Source organism: Neovison vison, chromosome 11 (genome assembly GCF_020171115.1).
Source record: "Neovison vison isolate M4711 chromosome 11, ASM_NN_V1, whole genome shotgun sequence".
NCBI classification, from domain to species: domain Eukaryota; kingdom Metazoa; phylum Chordata; class Mammalia; order Carnivora; family Mustelidae; genus Neogale; species Neogale vison.
Window position 1 is genome coordinate 143047918 of NC_058101.1, and position 14599 is coordinate 143062516.

The 14599-nt window shown below is 45.1% G+C and overlaps 2 protein-coding genes across 12 annotated transcripts in view; one reads left to right on the forward strand and one right to left on the reverse strand.

The window, feature by feature from the left end:
• The window catches only part of LRBA (LPS responsive beige-like anchor protein), a 731946-nt gene extending 725703 nt beyond the window's left edge, over nt 1–6243 (forward strand). For all 4 annotated transcript variants that reach the window (XM_044224882.1, XM_044224884.1, XM_044224883.1 and 1 more), the window contains one exon: nt 5085–6243. In XM_044224882.1, coding sequence (XP_044080817.1) covers nt 5085–5175 — 91 coding nt within the window. In that variant the 3' untranslated portion in view covers nt 5176–6243. The remainder of the gene's footprint in view (nt 1–5084) is intronic.
• DCLK2 (doublecortin like kinase 2) overlaps nt 4537–14599 on the reverse strand; it is a 161274-nt gene continuing 151211 nt past the window's right edge. For 4 of the 8 annotated variants that reach the window (XM_044224891.1, XM_044224889.1, XM_044224887.1 and 1 more), the window contains one exon: nt 11415–14181. In XM_044224891.1, coding sequence (XP_044080826.1) covers nt 13954–14181 — 228 coding nt within the window. In that variant the 3' untranslated portion in view covers nt 11415–13953. Of the gene's footprint in view, nt 5036–6275; nt 6317–11414; nt 14182–14599 lie in introns of those variants that run through there. The other 4 variants (XM_044224890.1, XM_044224893.1, XR_006380945.1 and 1 more) reach the window with 4 other exon arrangements.

The following is a 14599-nucleotide window of genomic DNA, read 5'->3' on the forward strand; positions in this document are numbered from 1 at the left end:
TGAGCCGAAGGCAGCGGCTTAACCCATTGAGCCACCCAGGCGCCCAGCATTTTATAGTTTTTAATATAGAAGTCTTTCGCCTCCTTGATTAAATTTATTCTTGAGTATTTTATTCATTTCATTGCTATTGTAAATGGAATTGTTCTTAATTTCCTTTTCAGATTTTTTTCATTGTGCATGTACAGAAATGCAGCTTATTTTTGTGTTGTTTTTATATCTTGCAACTTTGTTGAATTCATTAATTCTAACAGGTTTTTGTGGAATACTTGGGATTTCCTCCTTATTAGATGATGTCATCTGAAACTGAAATAATTTTACTTTGAACTTTCCAGTTTGAATGTTTTTTATTTGTCTTGCCTAATTGCTCTGGCTAGGAATCCCAGTACCATATTGAACTGGTAAAAGTGTTTATTTTTGTCTTGTTTCTGATAATAGAAGAAAAGCTTTTAGTCTTTCACCATTGAGTATGATATTAGCTGTGGGTTTTTCATAAATTCCCTTTATCGTGTTTATGTACTTACCATCTATTCCTAGTTTGAGTACTATCATAAAAGCATGTTGAATTTTGTAAACTACTTCTTGTTCATCAATTGAAGTGATTATGTAGGTTTTTCTTAGTTCTGCTAATGTGATGGGTTTCATTGATTTTTGTATGTTGAACCTTCGCTGTATTCCAAGAGTAAACCCATCTTGGTCATGGTGTATAATCCTTTTAATATGTGCCTGAATTAGGTTTGCTAATATTTGTTGAACACTTTTGTAGCAGTATTTATAAGTGATATTGGTCCATAATTTTCTTTTCCTATGTGTCTCTCTGGGTAACACTGGCCTCACTGAATGACTTAGGAAGTCATTTCTTAGGAAAACACTTAGGAAGTGTTTTCTTATCTTTAGTTTCTTTTCTTTTCTTTTTTTTTTAAAGATTTTATTTATTTATTTGCCAGAGACAGAGGGAGAGAGAGCGAGCGAGCGAGTGAGCACAGGCAGACAAAGGACCTTTGTCCTTTCCCCACCGGATGGTCTTGACACTTACCAAAAATCATCTGACCATATATGTGAGTTCATGCCACTCAGAGGCAGAGGGAGAAGCAGGCTCCCTGCCAAGCAAGAAGCCCGATGTGGGACTCGATCCCAGGATCCTGGGATCATGACCTGAGCTGAAGGCAGCTGCCCAACCAACTGAGCCACCCAGGCGTCCCTTCTTTTTTTTTTTTTTTTTTTTTTTTAAGAGGAGTAAGAATTGGTGTTAATCCTTCTTTAAATGTTTGATAGAATTCACCATTGAAGCCATCTAGTCCAGGGCTTTTCTTTATTGGAAGGCTTTTGATTATTCATTCAGTCTCCTTAGTGGTTATAAGTCTGTTCATATTTTCTATTTTTGCATGATTCAGTTTTGGTATAGTTTGTGTTTTTAAGAATTTTTCCATTTCAGGAGCTCCTGGCTGGCTCAGTTGGTGGAGTATGCAACTCTTAATCTCAGGGTTATGAGTTCAGGCCCCAAGCTGGGTGTAGAGATTTCTTAAAATCTATTTATTTTTAAAGATTTTATTTATTTGAGTGAGAAGAGAGCATGAGTGTGGGGAGGGGCAGTGGGAGAGGGAGAAGCGGACTCCCCACTGAGCAGGGAGCCCAACATGGGGCTCGATCCCCAGGACTCCAGGATCATGACCTGAGCCAAAGGCAGACACTTAACCAACTGAGCCACCCAAGTGCTACTAAAATCTTCAAAAAAACAACAACGAAAAAGAATTTTCCCATTTCATCTATTCTATTTGATCTAATTTGTTGGCATACACAATTGTTCCTAGCATTCTCTTATAATCATTTGTTTCATAAAATTGACAGTAACATCTCTATGATTTTAGCAGTTTGAGTCCTCTCTTTTTACTTAGTCAGTGTAGCCAAAAGTTGTCAATTTGGTAACCTCCTCTAAGAACCAGTTCTTGGTTTTCTTGATTCTTCTCCCATTTTTTTCTATCCTCTATTTTATCCCTACTCTTATCTTTATTATTTCCTTCCTTCTGTTAGCTTTGAGTTTAGTTTGCTTTTTCTACTTCAAGGCATAGAATTAAGTTACTAATTTAGATCTTTTTTAATGTATGTATTTATAGTTATAAATTTCCTTCAGCATTGCATTAAGTTTTGGTTTGTTGTGTTTGTTTTCATTTGTCTGAGTCTTTTAATTTCTGTTCAGATTTCTTTGACTCATTGGTTGCTTAATTTCTATATATTTGTGAATTTTCCAGTTTTCCTTCTGTTATTAATTTCTAATTCTGTTTGATCAGAAAAGATACTTTGTATGACTTTTAAATTTATTAAAACAAGTTTTGTTGCCTAACATGGTTTATTCTGGAGAATGCTCCGTAAGCACTTGAGAAAAATGTCTATTCTGCTGTTTCTGGGTGAGTGTTCAATATATGTATTTATTTTTGAGAGAAAGAAAGAGAGGGAGAGCACAAGCCATGGGAGAAGCAAAAGGAGAAGCAGGCTCCTTGCTCAATCCAGAAACCCTGAGATCATGACCTGAGCCAAAGGCAGATGCTTAACCCACTTAGCCACCCAGGTGCCCCTAAGTAGATCTTATTTTAAAGTAATCCCTACACCCAGAATGGGGCTCAAACTCACAACTCCGGGACCAGGAGTTGCATGTTCTACTGACAGAGCCAGTCAGGTGCCCCAGGTCCACTCTGTGTGTGCGTGTGTTTTTAAAGACTTTATTTACTTGACAAAGATCACAAGTAGGCAGAGAGGCAGAGAGAGAGGGAAGCAGGCTCGTCGCTGAGCAGAGCGCCCAATGCGGGGCTCGATCCCAGGACCCTGAGATGATGACCTGAGCCTAAGGCGAGGCTTAACCCACTGAGCCACCCAGGTACCCCTCCACTCTGTGTTTTTGTTTTGTTTTTTAAAGAGTTATTTATCTGAGAGAGCACGAGAGCACACAGAGGGAGAGGGAGAAGCAGACTCCCCACAGAGCAGGGAGCCCTGACTCGGGGCTTGATCCTAGGACCCTGGGATCACGACCTAAGCTGAAGGCAGACACTTAACCAACTGAGCCAGCCAGGCACCCCTGTCCCCTTGGTCTTTAGCATTCTTTAGGTCCTCTATTTCCTTCTTATGATTTACCCACTATTGAAAGTGGGGTACTGAGATCTGCAACTACTACTGTAGAACTGGTTTTCCCTTCCATTCTATCAGTTTGGGCTCCATAGAACTTGGGGGCTCTGATACATGGTACATTTACGTTTGTACAGGCAGACTTTATTTTATTGTGCTTTGCAGATACTGTTTTTTACGAACTAAATTTTGTGGCAACCCTGTGTTGAGCAAGTCTGCCATTTTTCCAACAGCATTTGCTTGTGTGTCCCATTTGATAATTTTCACAATATTTCAAACTTTTTCATTCTATTTATTATGGCCACCTGTGATTACAACTTGGAGAATGCTCAGGTGATGGTTAGCAGTTTTGAGCAATCAAGTCTTTTTAATTAAGCTATGTACATTTCTTTAGACATGCTATTGCACAGGTAAGAGACTACAGTGTAAATATACACATAACTTTTACATCCACTGGGAAACTAAGAATTCATTGACTTTATTGCAGTGATCTAGAACCAACACAGTATCTCCAAGGTCTGCCTGTAATTGCTGTATCTTCTTGATAAATTGACCTTTTAACTGACATACAGTGTCCTTCTTTGTCTCATCTCCTAACAGACGATGAGTTAAGCCTACTCGGTCTGATAGTAGTATCGCCGCTTCAGCTGTCTCGTTACTATTTGCGTGGAACATCTTCTTCCAACCTGTGACTCTCAGCCTTTGTCTTCAGATCCAAAGCGACTCTTACAGACAGCATATAGTTCGGTCACAGTTTTTATCCACTGCTCCCGTGTCTCTTGATTGGAGAGTTCAGTGCCTTTACAGTTAATTACCAATAAGACTTACTTTTGCCATTTTACTATTTGTTTTCTATGTGTCTTAGAGGACTTTTTTTGTCTGTCATTTCCTCCTTACTGCCTTCTTTGTGGGTTTTTTTTTTTTTTTTTCATAGCGGCACATCTTAGTTCCTAATTTTGATATGAACTAGTAGGAAGGATACCAAAAATGACTTAAAGACTGGTCCTACCAGACCACTCAGAGTGTGGCCTAAGACAACAAACTCTCTAAATTGTTCATCTCACTGCTCTGGAGTTGCCCCTGCGCCACCTTCTCAGGGACAGGAGAGCACACAGCAGCAGCTCCTGTCTTTAGTGGTCCTTTCAGTGAGTTCACGGTCTTATGAGGACTAGGGTCCCCCCTCCTCCTCTCCCTTCCCAGACCTTCTACAGAGCAGAGCTCAGCCCAAACTTGGTCAACACTTGTGTGCTGGTTCTCCCACCACAGCAAGTACTTGGTACCTCATATAAAAGGGGAAAGGCAGGGGCGCCTGTGTGGCTCAGTGGGTTAAAGCCTCTGCCTTCAGCTCAGGTCATGATCCCAGGGTCCTGGGATGGAGCCCGCATCAGGCTCTCTGCCTTCCTCTCTGCCTACTTGTGATATCTGTCGGTCAAATAAATAAATAAAATCTTAAAAAAAAAAGGTGGGGGGGAGGCACAGCAGAGGGCATAGACAGTGGTATGGTCCTGGCATCACATGGTGACAGATGGGAGCTACACTGGAGAACACAGGATAACGTACAGAGTTGTAGGATCATGTTGTACCTCTGAAACTAACGTACCATCGCATGGCGACTAGACTTCAATTTTATGTATATAAAAATAAAAAGCCAGGACCAGCACCCCTGCTCAGAAATGACCAAGTCTAGCAGGTGTGAGGGACTCCCCGTGCACATGCTGGCGGCACGTTCAGTAAAAAGGCAGGCTGTGCTGTGGATCTTCGTGGAGTTTTGGAGGCGGCATTCTGAGCTCACTGAGTGCTGTATCCTAATCAGTCATCGGAAAACGCACCGTGGTCCTCGCAGATTGTTAGGTTTGACGGCCATCTTCTAGATTGACCTTGTAGATTCAGGGAAGGCAGTTCTTTCTTTAGGAACAGAACCCTAGGAAATAAATAGATTTGTAAACCTGTTCTTCTCTCGGTCCTCCCAGGTGCATCATTTCTGGCATGGCCTCGGGAAGCATCGTCCTGTTTTACAACGACTTTAACCGGTGGCATCATGAATACCAAACCCGCTACTGACAGCAACAGCTGCGTGGCAGCCTGGCCCCCAGCCTCGGCGGGGGGAATGATCGGGAGCAGCTTTCTCTTAGAAGTAGCTATCACATGTGAATGTAACTTAAATTTGCTCTAAGAAGCAAAATATTTTTTAAAGTTAATTGCTATTTTTGTAGATTTTGCTTGACTTTTTTGGGGGGAATAGCAAAGCAGAAAATTGGCTGCTGGGTTCTGTAGTTTAAAAAATCTATATTTTTAGTCATAATGAGAAGTCTATTTTCACCAATTATGGAAACATACAGTGGAGCAAGTAAACCCACTTACTCTAACTATATTATGAAAAACCACTTCCCTTTATCTATAATCTTGAGAAATACATGATTTTAAGGGAAATGAGTTACAATACTGGGATTGGGAATTTTATGCTGTACTTTGGGTCCTGCATTTTTCCAAGCAATCGTGCTTCTTCAGCACCGAAATTTCTGGGATTTAAATAGTAATGTTTAAATTATGGTAAATGTAATTTAAAACATCTCAATGAATTATTTCTATCAATATTGTTGAAGCATGCTTTAGACCTAGAAAATTATGGTTTGGGGGAGGTTCTTTTATTGTATGGTTAACATAAAGGATCTAATGTTATAGCAAGTGTGAAGTAGTTACAATGTTTTATTTACAATGTTTTCCTGAGATGTTGTCTTCATCGCACACCAAAATGAAATGATGGAAGGGCTCGTGGGCTCACAACCTTTGTTTTTCTTTTAAAGTGAATGTAAGAACCAAAGCTCACCCCAGAGGTTTGACTGTCCCAGGGCACTGAGGCAGAGCCATCAGCCGGGCTCCCCTCCCCAACCCCAGTCTGAGAACAGAGGCAGTGAGGTGCTGTAGGAAGCAACACCCATCTGACCTTCTCTTTGTTACTAAGTATCTTCACCTTCTTTTGAGTAGCAGTTTGTACTAAGAAACATGTTATTTTGGTGTTGTGTAATTCTACTTTTCTAGCAGACTGCTGTGGAAATCTGTGAAAAATATTTGAGAAAAGGTCTGTATTGCATAAATAAATTCTTTGTAAGTTGTGAACTTTGAGTTGAACCCGGCATTCCATCTCTTTCTCTTGCACTTACCTAAAGGAGTCCCCTCCTATTTTCCAACATTCAGCTCTTCTCTAAAAGCAGAGATTTGGAATGGAACAATCAGTTTGACAGAAAAATTAAATGAAATGGCATTTGAAATTGAATTTTTCAGAATATCTTTTCACTTCTACTTTAAAACATTAATGAAACAATTCTTCACAAAGAAAATGTCAAACTCTGGTGTCGTCCCAGATCTTGAACAATAACCAACAAGAGACTTTCTTGAAACAGGAACCTGGGTCGTCTTTGACCAGACAGCTCCGTCTTACCGAGACTTAAGCTGATGAGAACACTAGACCTATAGCTAAGATCCACCACTGTTTTATAAAACCATTAAGGGAAAAAAAAAAAAAAAGTCAAATGTGAGAATATCCATTTTAGAGCAAAGAGAAACCCAGGTTACTGGTAAATTAATTAAACATCCTCACTGCTGTTACCCCCTGATATTATACTTTGGAAAGTTTAGGGAAAATGGTAGAATTAGGAATATCTACATCCTATGCCAAGCATTTGATACTTTGAATTACCCCATTTTTACAAGCTTAAAGCAAAATGAATAAAGCAACTTCCTCTTGGGCCTAAGAAGAAAATTGGTGCCTCCAATGCCTTTATGTGTTTTAAAACTTACAACTATGGAAAATTAGCCAAAACATAAGTAACATATTATTTACTTATGTATTCCTTTACTCATAAAATAAATATAGCTGGTGTCAACACAAGGGCTTCTTAAGGACAGAATCTGTTTACCATATTTGTTAGGATTTATTCAACATTGACTTCTTTTAACCGTTAGCTACTTAAAAAAAACCACCCACCCACACACACACACACACACACACACAACATTTCTTCAAATAGATTTAAACCAGTAAGGGGAAAAGAGTCAAAGCCGCGGTGTCTGGGACTAAGCTGGATGACCCGCGCAGACGGGAGGCGGGGTGGCACGCTCAGAAAGTGGCTGTGGTTGGAAGTGGGCTGTGTTCCCACTACATACAGTAATTTACAGCTGGTTTTAAAATGCACCGCCTCAAGGAATTCAGATTTTCCTCCCTGATAGTATTGATTCTTACTGAAATGCCACCAATCAAGTCCTCGAGGCTCTGTAATTCAAGAAACAGCAGGCTGGGTCTCTGGGAGAAAGAGACGGGCTTAGCGCATATAGGACACAAAAACTTGACAGGCACATTGATACACACTGATGGATGACTCCCTCTCAGATGAGAATCTTACTCCCCAGAGGACACCAGACATCCATAAATAAATATTCTAATACATTAATTCAATAAAAGGAATGATCTTGTCTCCTGAAACATTTAGTTCTACTGATCAGCCTACAGGACAAGAGGATTCACAGTGACCTGCACAGGAACGCTAAGAAGCTGCGTGTAGGACATGAGGTAGCTTGGAACCTGAGGCTGCCCTTCTCCATTCAGCTCCAGCAGTGGAGTAGAGCCCAAGGGCCAGCGGCCGAAAGACAGACAGACAGACAGACACACACACACACCCCGGGGCCATGTGCACCCCCCAAACTGTCAGATGGCCAGTGGAATAGCAAAGCTGGTGAGGGTCAAGTCTGCAGGAGATGGCCAGGAATCCCCGCTTCAGCCAGACAGCACTTCCACTTTAGACCCTTTTCAGCAAACAGAACTGAATTAAAATGATAGACAACAAATCTACCATTTGTAGATTTTAGGGGAGAGATTTTCACTAGGTACCTGATAGCTTTTTCCTGGACAGGATTTCAAGAGCTCCTGGCCATACAAATCATAGACCTGGTTTCGTCCTTCTCCTGCACTGCCCTGCTCACCCTCCATCAGTGCAAAAGGACACAGATTCCTTCTGCATGCACACGGGATGGAGAGTCCTACCACTGAGATAGGTGGAGAAGCTTGGCCGGTTTCTGGGGTACATTATAGATCATACAGTAGCAGCCAGCCCCCTAGCCTCACCTCATCATGTGACATCACATTTGGCCAAAGTGTATTCACAAACAAGAAACAAGGAGGACGAGACGTGAATCTCAAAACCTGCATAAACTCTGTATCAGCAAATATTTCTCCTTGGCTATCTCTGCCCCACTACTGGGGAAAGAAGAGTTGTTTTTTTGTTTTTTGTTTTTTTTTAAGATTTTATTTATTTATTTGACAGAGATCACAAGTAGGCAGAGAGGCAGGCAGAGAGAGAGAAGAGAAGGGGGAAACAGGCTCCCCGCTGAGCGGAGAGCCTGATGTGGGTCTCGATCCCAGGACCCTGAGATCATGACCTGAGCTGAAGGCAGAGGCTTTAAACCACTGAGCCACCCAGGCACCTGAAAGAAGAGTTTTCTACTTCAACTAGGAGAGGAACCAGCCTAACTACTCCCATTTTTGTAGCAGAAGGAAGCTGAGAATTTTAAACACTTCCTACACTATAAAACGGAAGGAAAACATCATAATATAGCAAATCAGTAACAAAATACAAAAAATATTTGTTAAATTTTCTTTTGTCTCTTTTATTTCCTCTCAGATATGTGGGCAAAACAGCTTTTATATTTTCACCTATGAATCAAATCTATGTAGAGATTTAAAGAGTTGAGTCCATGATGCACATTTTGGGCCCCCCAAAGTCATAAGATCACTATTTAAAAACCCAAGCCTATTATTAATGACACTGACACATCACTCCCAGCCTTCCCTGCTATGAACCAAAAATGCAGATTGCTCAAACCAAAGGATATCACATTTTTCTAATGAAACTTAGCGTGGTCTGGCCTTTAGGTAAGCTGTCTTCTGGAGACAGCCAGGCTCTCCAAGAAGGGAAGGAGGCAGTGCACAAATGTTCCTATGAATTCTGACACCTCGGCAGTCATATGCCAGAAACATGAAGTGAATTACATTCCTGTCTCAAGTTCAGGAATAGTTTTCCTTGCCAAAACGAAAGTTGGGGGCGGGGGTGCTGGGCAAGCTGTTACCTCCTCATACCTGGCAGGAAGCAACTGGCTGCTTTGCAGCTTTGAATCTGGACAATTTGAAAGACATTCCCCAGACTCGAATTCATCCTCCGCACAGATGCCCAACCCTCACAACCCAATAAACTTAGCCCACCAGGTTGAAACCTTCCCGACCACACCATCCCGAATGACGAATGAGGAGGTTCTGTTTGGGAAAGGGCAGGGCAGAAGCAAATGGCTGTGTACCAGAGACACCCATTCCTTCCCCTCAGTTATTCAGTGAGGGCAGCACCTTCCCACAGCCGTCTTCGAGTTCAAGGCTTTATCATAAAGTGCCCACTTCACATCTGCTGGCCAAGACTAAGATGCACACACCAGCTTTCTTCTGGAGAAACTACTCTCTTTGTCTAACAGAAACTGGCACCCCCCTTCCCCGCTGCCCCCATAACCTCGCAGACCTCCTCAATCCCCAGTTTTCTACCATTTTGCCAGGTGTCTCCACCATCGCATCCCACCACTACCTATGACACAGATGTCCCATCTAAAGCATCTCTGACCACCTAGTGGACAGCCCTGGTATAAGGACAGCCTCCCTGGGAACCAGGAGCAGCAAGTCCCAGCTCCAGGAAGTCGGGATGAGCTCCTGAACCGCCTGAGTTTTCTCATTGGTGGAATGCGGCCATTAACCTCTTGCTCTCAGGGACATGGTGTGGCCCAAATGATACAGGATGAAATACTCCGTGAATAACTGTGGTTATGCCTTAGCAGGTAAGCGTTTCCAAGGACTAGACTGTCACTCCTTCAGAAAGCAGCTAATTCTGTCACTGGGCTGCCATTCGATAGAGTCTCAGACTCTACACACACACCTGACCCTTTGTGCCTCCTACCTACCAACCTCCAACCACCATCCAGAGTAAGCAGAAGTGAGTCTACACCCGCAGCTGTGGAACAAGTCTTTAACCAGCCAAGACATCTAAGGATGTGCCTCTCGTTTCCCTAGTGCCTTTACGTGTCCTCCTAGTCCTCGGCTGCCAGGGCTTCAAAGCCCCGCATACCCTGGCTGCCCTCCCTCAGATGATCGTTGCCTCGTGTGCACCACACACCTCGAGGCCTTCGAACAGATCTGCACCCGTGGGAGGACTGGGCTTCCCTGGCCCACGCTCCACACATCCTTGCCCTGGCGCGGTGTGAGGTCACGCTAACATGCAAGGAGCTCTGGGGGCACCTCCTGAGCGCTGACCGCTGCAGCTCCCCGCACCCCGATCTTTCCCACGAGCTGCCACGCGTCCAGGACACAGTCGGCAGAACTGCAGCCCTTCACACCCGGACTTCACACTGTGGGTCTGGATCTGCGTTCTAACCTGCTGAGTCATTTTAAATCGGCCCATCCCATGTAAAGGCTGGAGAAGCATTCTTTCTACACCATCATTCGCATCTTAGGCACAAACAAAACAAAAAAAGAGCGACAAAGATGGAGAGCCATGGTTTCTTTTAGAGCTGCAGTGGCCGGCGTGGCTCCGTGGGCTCCGACCACTCACAATGTGCCCATCCCAAGCAAAGACATGCTGTAAATGCCAGTGCACAGTACATTTCAACGATTAAAATAAAAGATGTCCAAGATTTTGTTAACATTCGTTGCATGTTCAAATAATACTGTAGAGACACTGAGTTAAATAAAATATACTACAAAATTAATTTCACCCACTCCTTTTCAATGTGGCACCAGAAAATGGGAACTTGACACCACGTTTCCAGGAGGCAGCACACTGCTCTAGAACTTTCTCCAGAGCACCATACATCGGCACCCTTTTCTCTTTCCACACGGTCTGTGCCGAACTGTCCTCACTGTTTTCAAATTCCCATTTCACAGTCATATCCATGAAGATATATATTCCATATATTCCATGTATTTCCATATTACGGCAAGCCTTTTGAAAAAAGAGACACCGGCCTGACTTGTGGCCCAGACATGGAGCCCAGCAGGCACCCCGCTCCTCTTTTTCTACCCCTTCAAAGGCCAGTTTCTGTAGCTGCAGATTCCCTGGCTGGAGTAAGGGAATGAACACCCAACGAGGACAGGCTACTCTCACCGCGCAGGAGTGGAGGAACCTAGCAATTATATACCTGTATTTAACCTGGATTCTGAGAACAGAACTCAACGGATGTTTTCCAAGCACGCAAGTAAATGAACAACTTGCCTGTAGAGTCAGAGCCTTTATTAAGGATCCTTGCTCAGATGACCACTATATCCAGGTCTTGGTGGCCTCCCTCCGGCATCCCACCCCCGCCCTGGGGACAGGAACCTCCAAAGAGCACTGAGATGGAAGAAGCTAAAGTTGCCTGGTGACTCTGTCGCCTGCCAATCCTGTGACTTGGATCATGTCACCTCACTGCTTGGTTTGCTCCGTTACCTGCACACGTCACTCGAGGTGTCTGTGGGATTATGAGAATCCTAGAGGGAACGCCAGGCCAAGCTGTCACACCTGCTCATGCCACTTCCTGTCTCCAGGCCTCCTCCCCCAAGTCCCAGGCCACGTGAGGGGGGCGCAGAGGGCGGGAACATGTGCAGAACAGAAGACACTCCTTCGTCTTATCGACCATGACAGCTGCCTTGGCAATTACATTCTTAAGTTGTTAGCAAATGCCTTTGGACTTCAGTCTCTGGAAGGGGCTCGGGTTTCAGACTCTGATCACTGCCAGAGACCATGCTCCATCCCTACTTCTGTGTTCTTTCCTTTACATGAGGCCTTTCTTCCCAATAACAAAAATATTTCCACTGGAAGCTGTGAAAAGTCTTGCTCCTGAACTCCTCAGTGAGGACAGAGACATGCAGAAGGGTCTAGGTCGGTACATCACAGCTTTTGGGAAACTGCCCTCCTCCTGAGGCTGGTACCTGCTGCAGCTGTGGGCCTGGGAAGCCCATCTGTGTTTTATAACTGGCCTCCGGATCGAATCATGAGCCAGCACCAGCCCAGGGAGAAATCATCGTGTGCCTGGGAACAGGCACATGGTCTCAATCCTTCACCAGTGTGAATGAAGCGATCCAGGGCTGAAGGAGATGGTCTCTAGGCCTGCAGATGGGCAGCCTCGAGAAGCTGAGGACAGAAGCAGCACTGGGCTACACCAGAGCGGTAGGTGAGCAGGCATTAGCAGAGAACAGAAACCAGGAGCTGAGATGCACCCAAAGCAGCCGACAGGAGACTGCACAGCCTCTGAGTCAGAGACAGTGACAGGAGACACGGGAACAGCTGCCTGCACTCCCCATTTCCTATAAAGCCTGACCTTCCTACCATTGGTTCCACAGGATTCCTCCACTGTGTGCTAATAATCCCTACTTATTCCTGAGCTTTTGTTGTGGGTTTCTGCACCTGTTACCAAATACACTTAGACCAAGATGCATTTTCATGTGCTCTTCTCCCCTCCTCACCCAAAATTTATAAAAAGACAAGGGTACATCTGCCAGATCCTGGGGCAAGGAGGTGTGCTCTGATCACACATCCCCCGCAAGACACCACCACACAATCCTTTGCCCACCCCCAGCATTTTTTCTCAAGAAGGGTTTATTGCAGGTTAGGTACACTGGTAAGAGGCAAAAGTCTAACAATTAGAATGAACTACAGGGCCCACCAGTTTAGGGGATGAGTGGGTAAAACAAATCTACTGATTACGTACAATTATTAAAAAGGGCAGGGTAATGGGAAAAAAGGAAAAACTGCCAGCAGCCTTCCAGAAGGTTAATAACAGAGGATGTTTGTGGAGCACCTTCCTGCCTCAGTCCTGCCTGGGCCTCGGCCCACGTTTCCTCAATTGTTTCCGGCCAGCTCCAGATGACAGATGATGGAGACTCTGGTGGCTGCTCAGATGCCTGCTCTCTAGAAGTCAACTTGCTGAGAAGAAGCCACTTTGGCCCAGGGAAAGCTGCATGCGCCAAGCCTTTCATGAAAAAGGCCAAAGGACAACTTGGTTAGCATTTCCTAATACATATGTGGGAGAGTTAGCGGGAGAACACACAAGTTGAGGGAACAAAATGACTTTCCCCTGGGGTCTGTGTACAAATAAATATCCAGTGTCGTCTCAGGTAAGCCCAGCACCCCAAGCTATTCGTGGTGGGCTGCTTCCTCAGGCACCAGAAAGCACTTCTCAAAGTCTGGAATTAGTGTCCAGTGACCAGACTGTCCTCTTGGATGCTCAATTCTCCTATCAGAAAGCCAGTCCTCCAAACCCCATCAGCAGAGGAAGGAGCTGTGTCACCTCTCACAGGACACCCGCAAAGGGACAAATGCAGTTCTGAGTTCTCATAAGAAAAAAAGGAACACTCCGAGTTTACTTAAATAGGGGAGAGATCTTGGTTCATCCAAAGTGTTTCTATAAAAATGCATTAAATCCCAGATAAAAGTTGCACATTCTCTTGGTGACACTGTAAAATGTCCATTGAACCAAAAAAAACCCCCAAAAAACAAAAAACAAAAAACCACCAACTTCAAATGAGCCTCTCTGAATTTCTGTCACCAAGGCTAACACTGCATAGGACCCTCCAGGAACTAGAGGGCAGAGCCCAGAGTATGAAAGAAGCCAGCCCCTGGCACAGAGCTCCTGGCTTCCGGCAGCCTTGGGGGTGCCAGCAACCTTCTGGAGGACAGGCAGCGGAGAAAGCCTCTTCAGCGAGTGGACTGCGCGGCAGCCCAGGCAGAAGAGGGGCTTTCCAGTGGTGTGGCGGGCTCCAGCCCGTCTGCCCGGGGCTCAGTCACGGTGGCGGCGCCAGGTCCCGGCCCGCTCACAGCCCGCAGCGGCAGGGGGGCAGGGGGGTGTGGGTGATTCCGGAGGGGCAGGGGCCGGGGCTGGCGGCACGGACACGGGGGGCTCCTCAGCTGAGGGAGGGGCTGGAGAGGTCAGCTCCATCCCAGGTCGGCTGCTGTCCTGACAGTGCTTGCTGCAGAAAATCTGCCCCTCCTTATCTAGAGCCGTGTTCTGAGGAGAAAGCAGCAGAGACAACACGTTAGCCCGGCCTGGGCCTGGGTCAGAACTACCACGACAGGAGCACACGCAGGCATGCACAGGACTCGGGAGCAGAAGAGGAGAAATAACATCAAACTTCTCTTCCAACAGAAGCCCGAGAGAAAAGCAATGGCTGCGGACAGCCCTCCCTGGGCAGTCGTCCAGGCTTGGCCTCGGCGCCCTGCTCAGCGTCAGGAGGCCCTGGATGGCAGCCTGAGGCGATTCTTGTCTGGCTTGGAGCTGGCCTGAGTTCTGAATGCTTCTTCCCATGCCCAGATCTGGAGCCCAGAAGAATCCTGGGATTATAAGCAAACCCTCCGCGAATGCTAAGGCCCTGACAGTTATTTTTCTAAGGCAAGTTCTTCCTTCCAGGGTGAAAAGTGACTCTCGT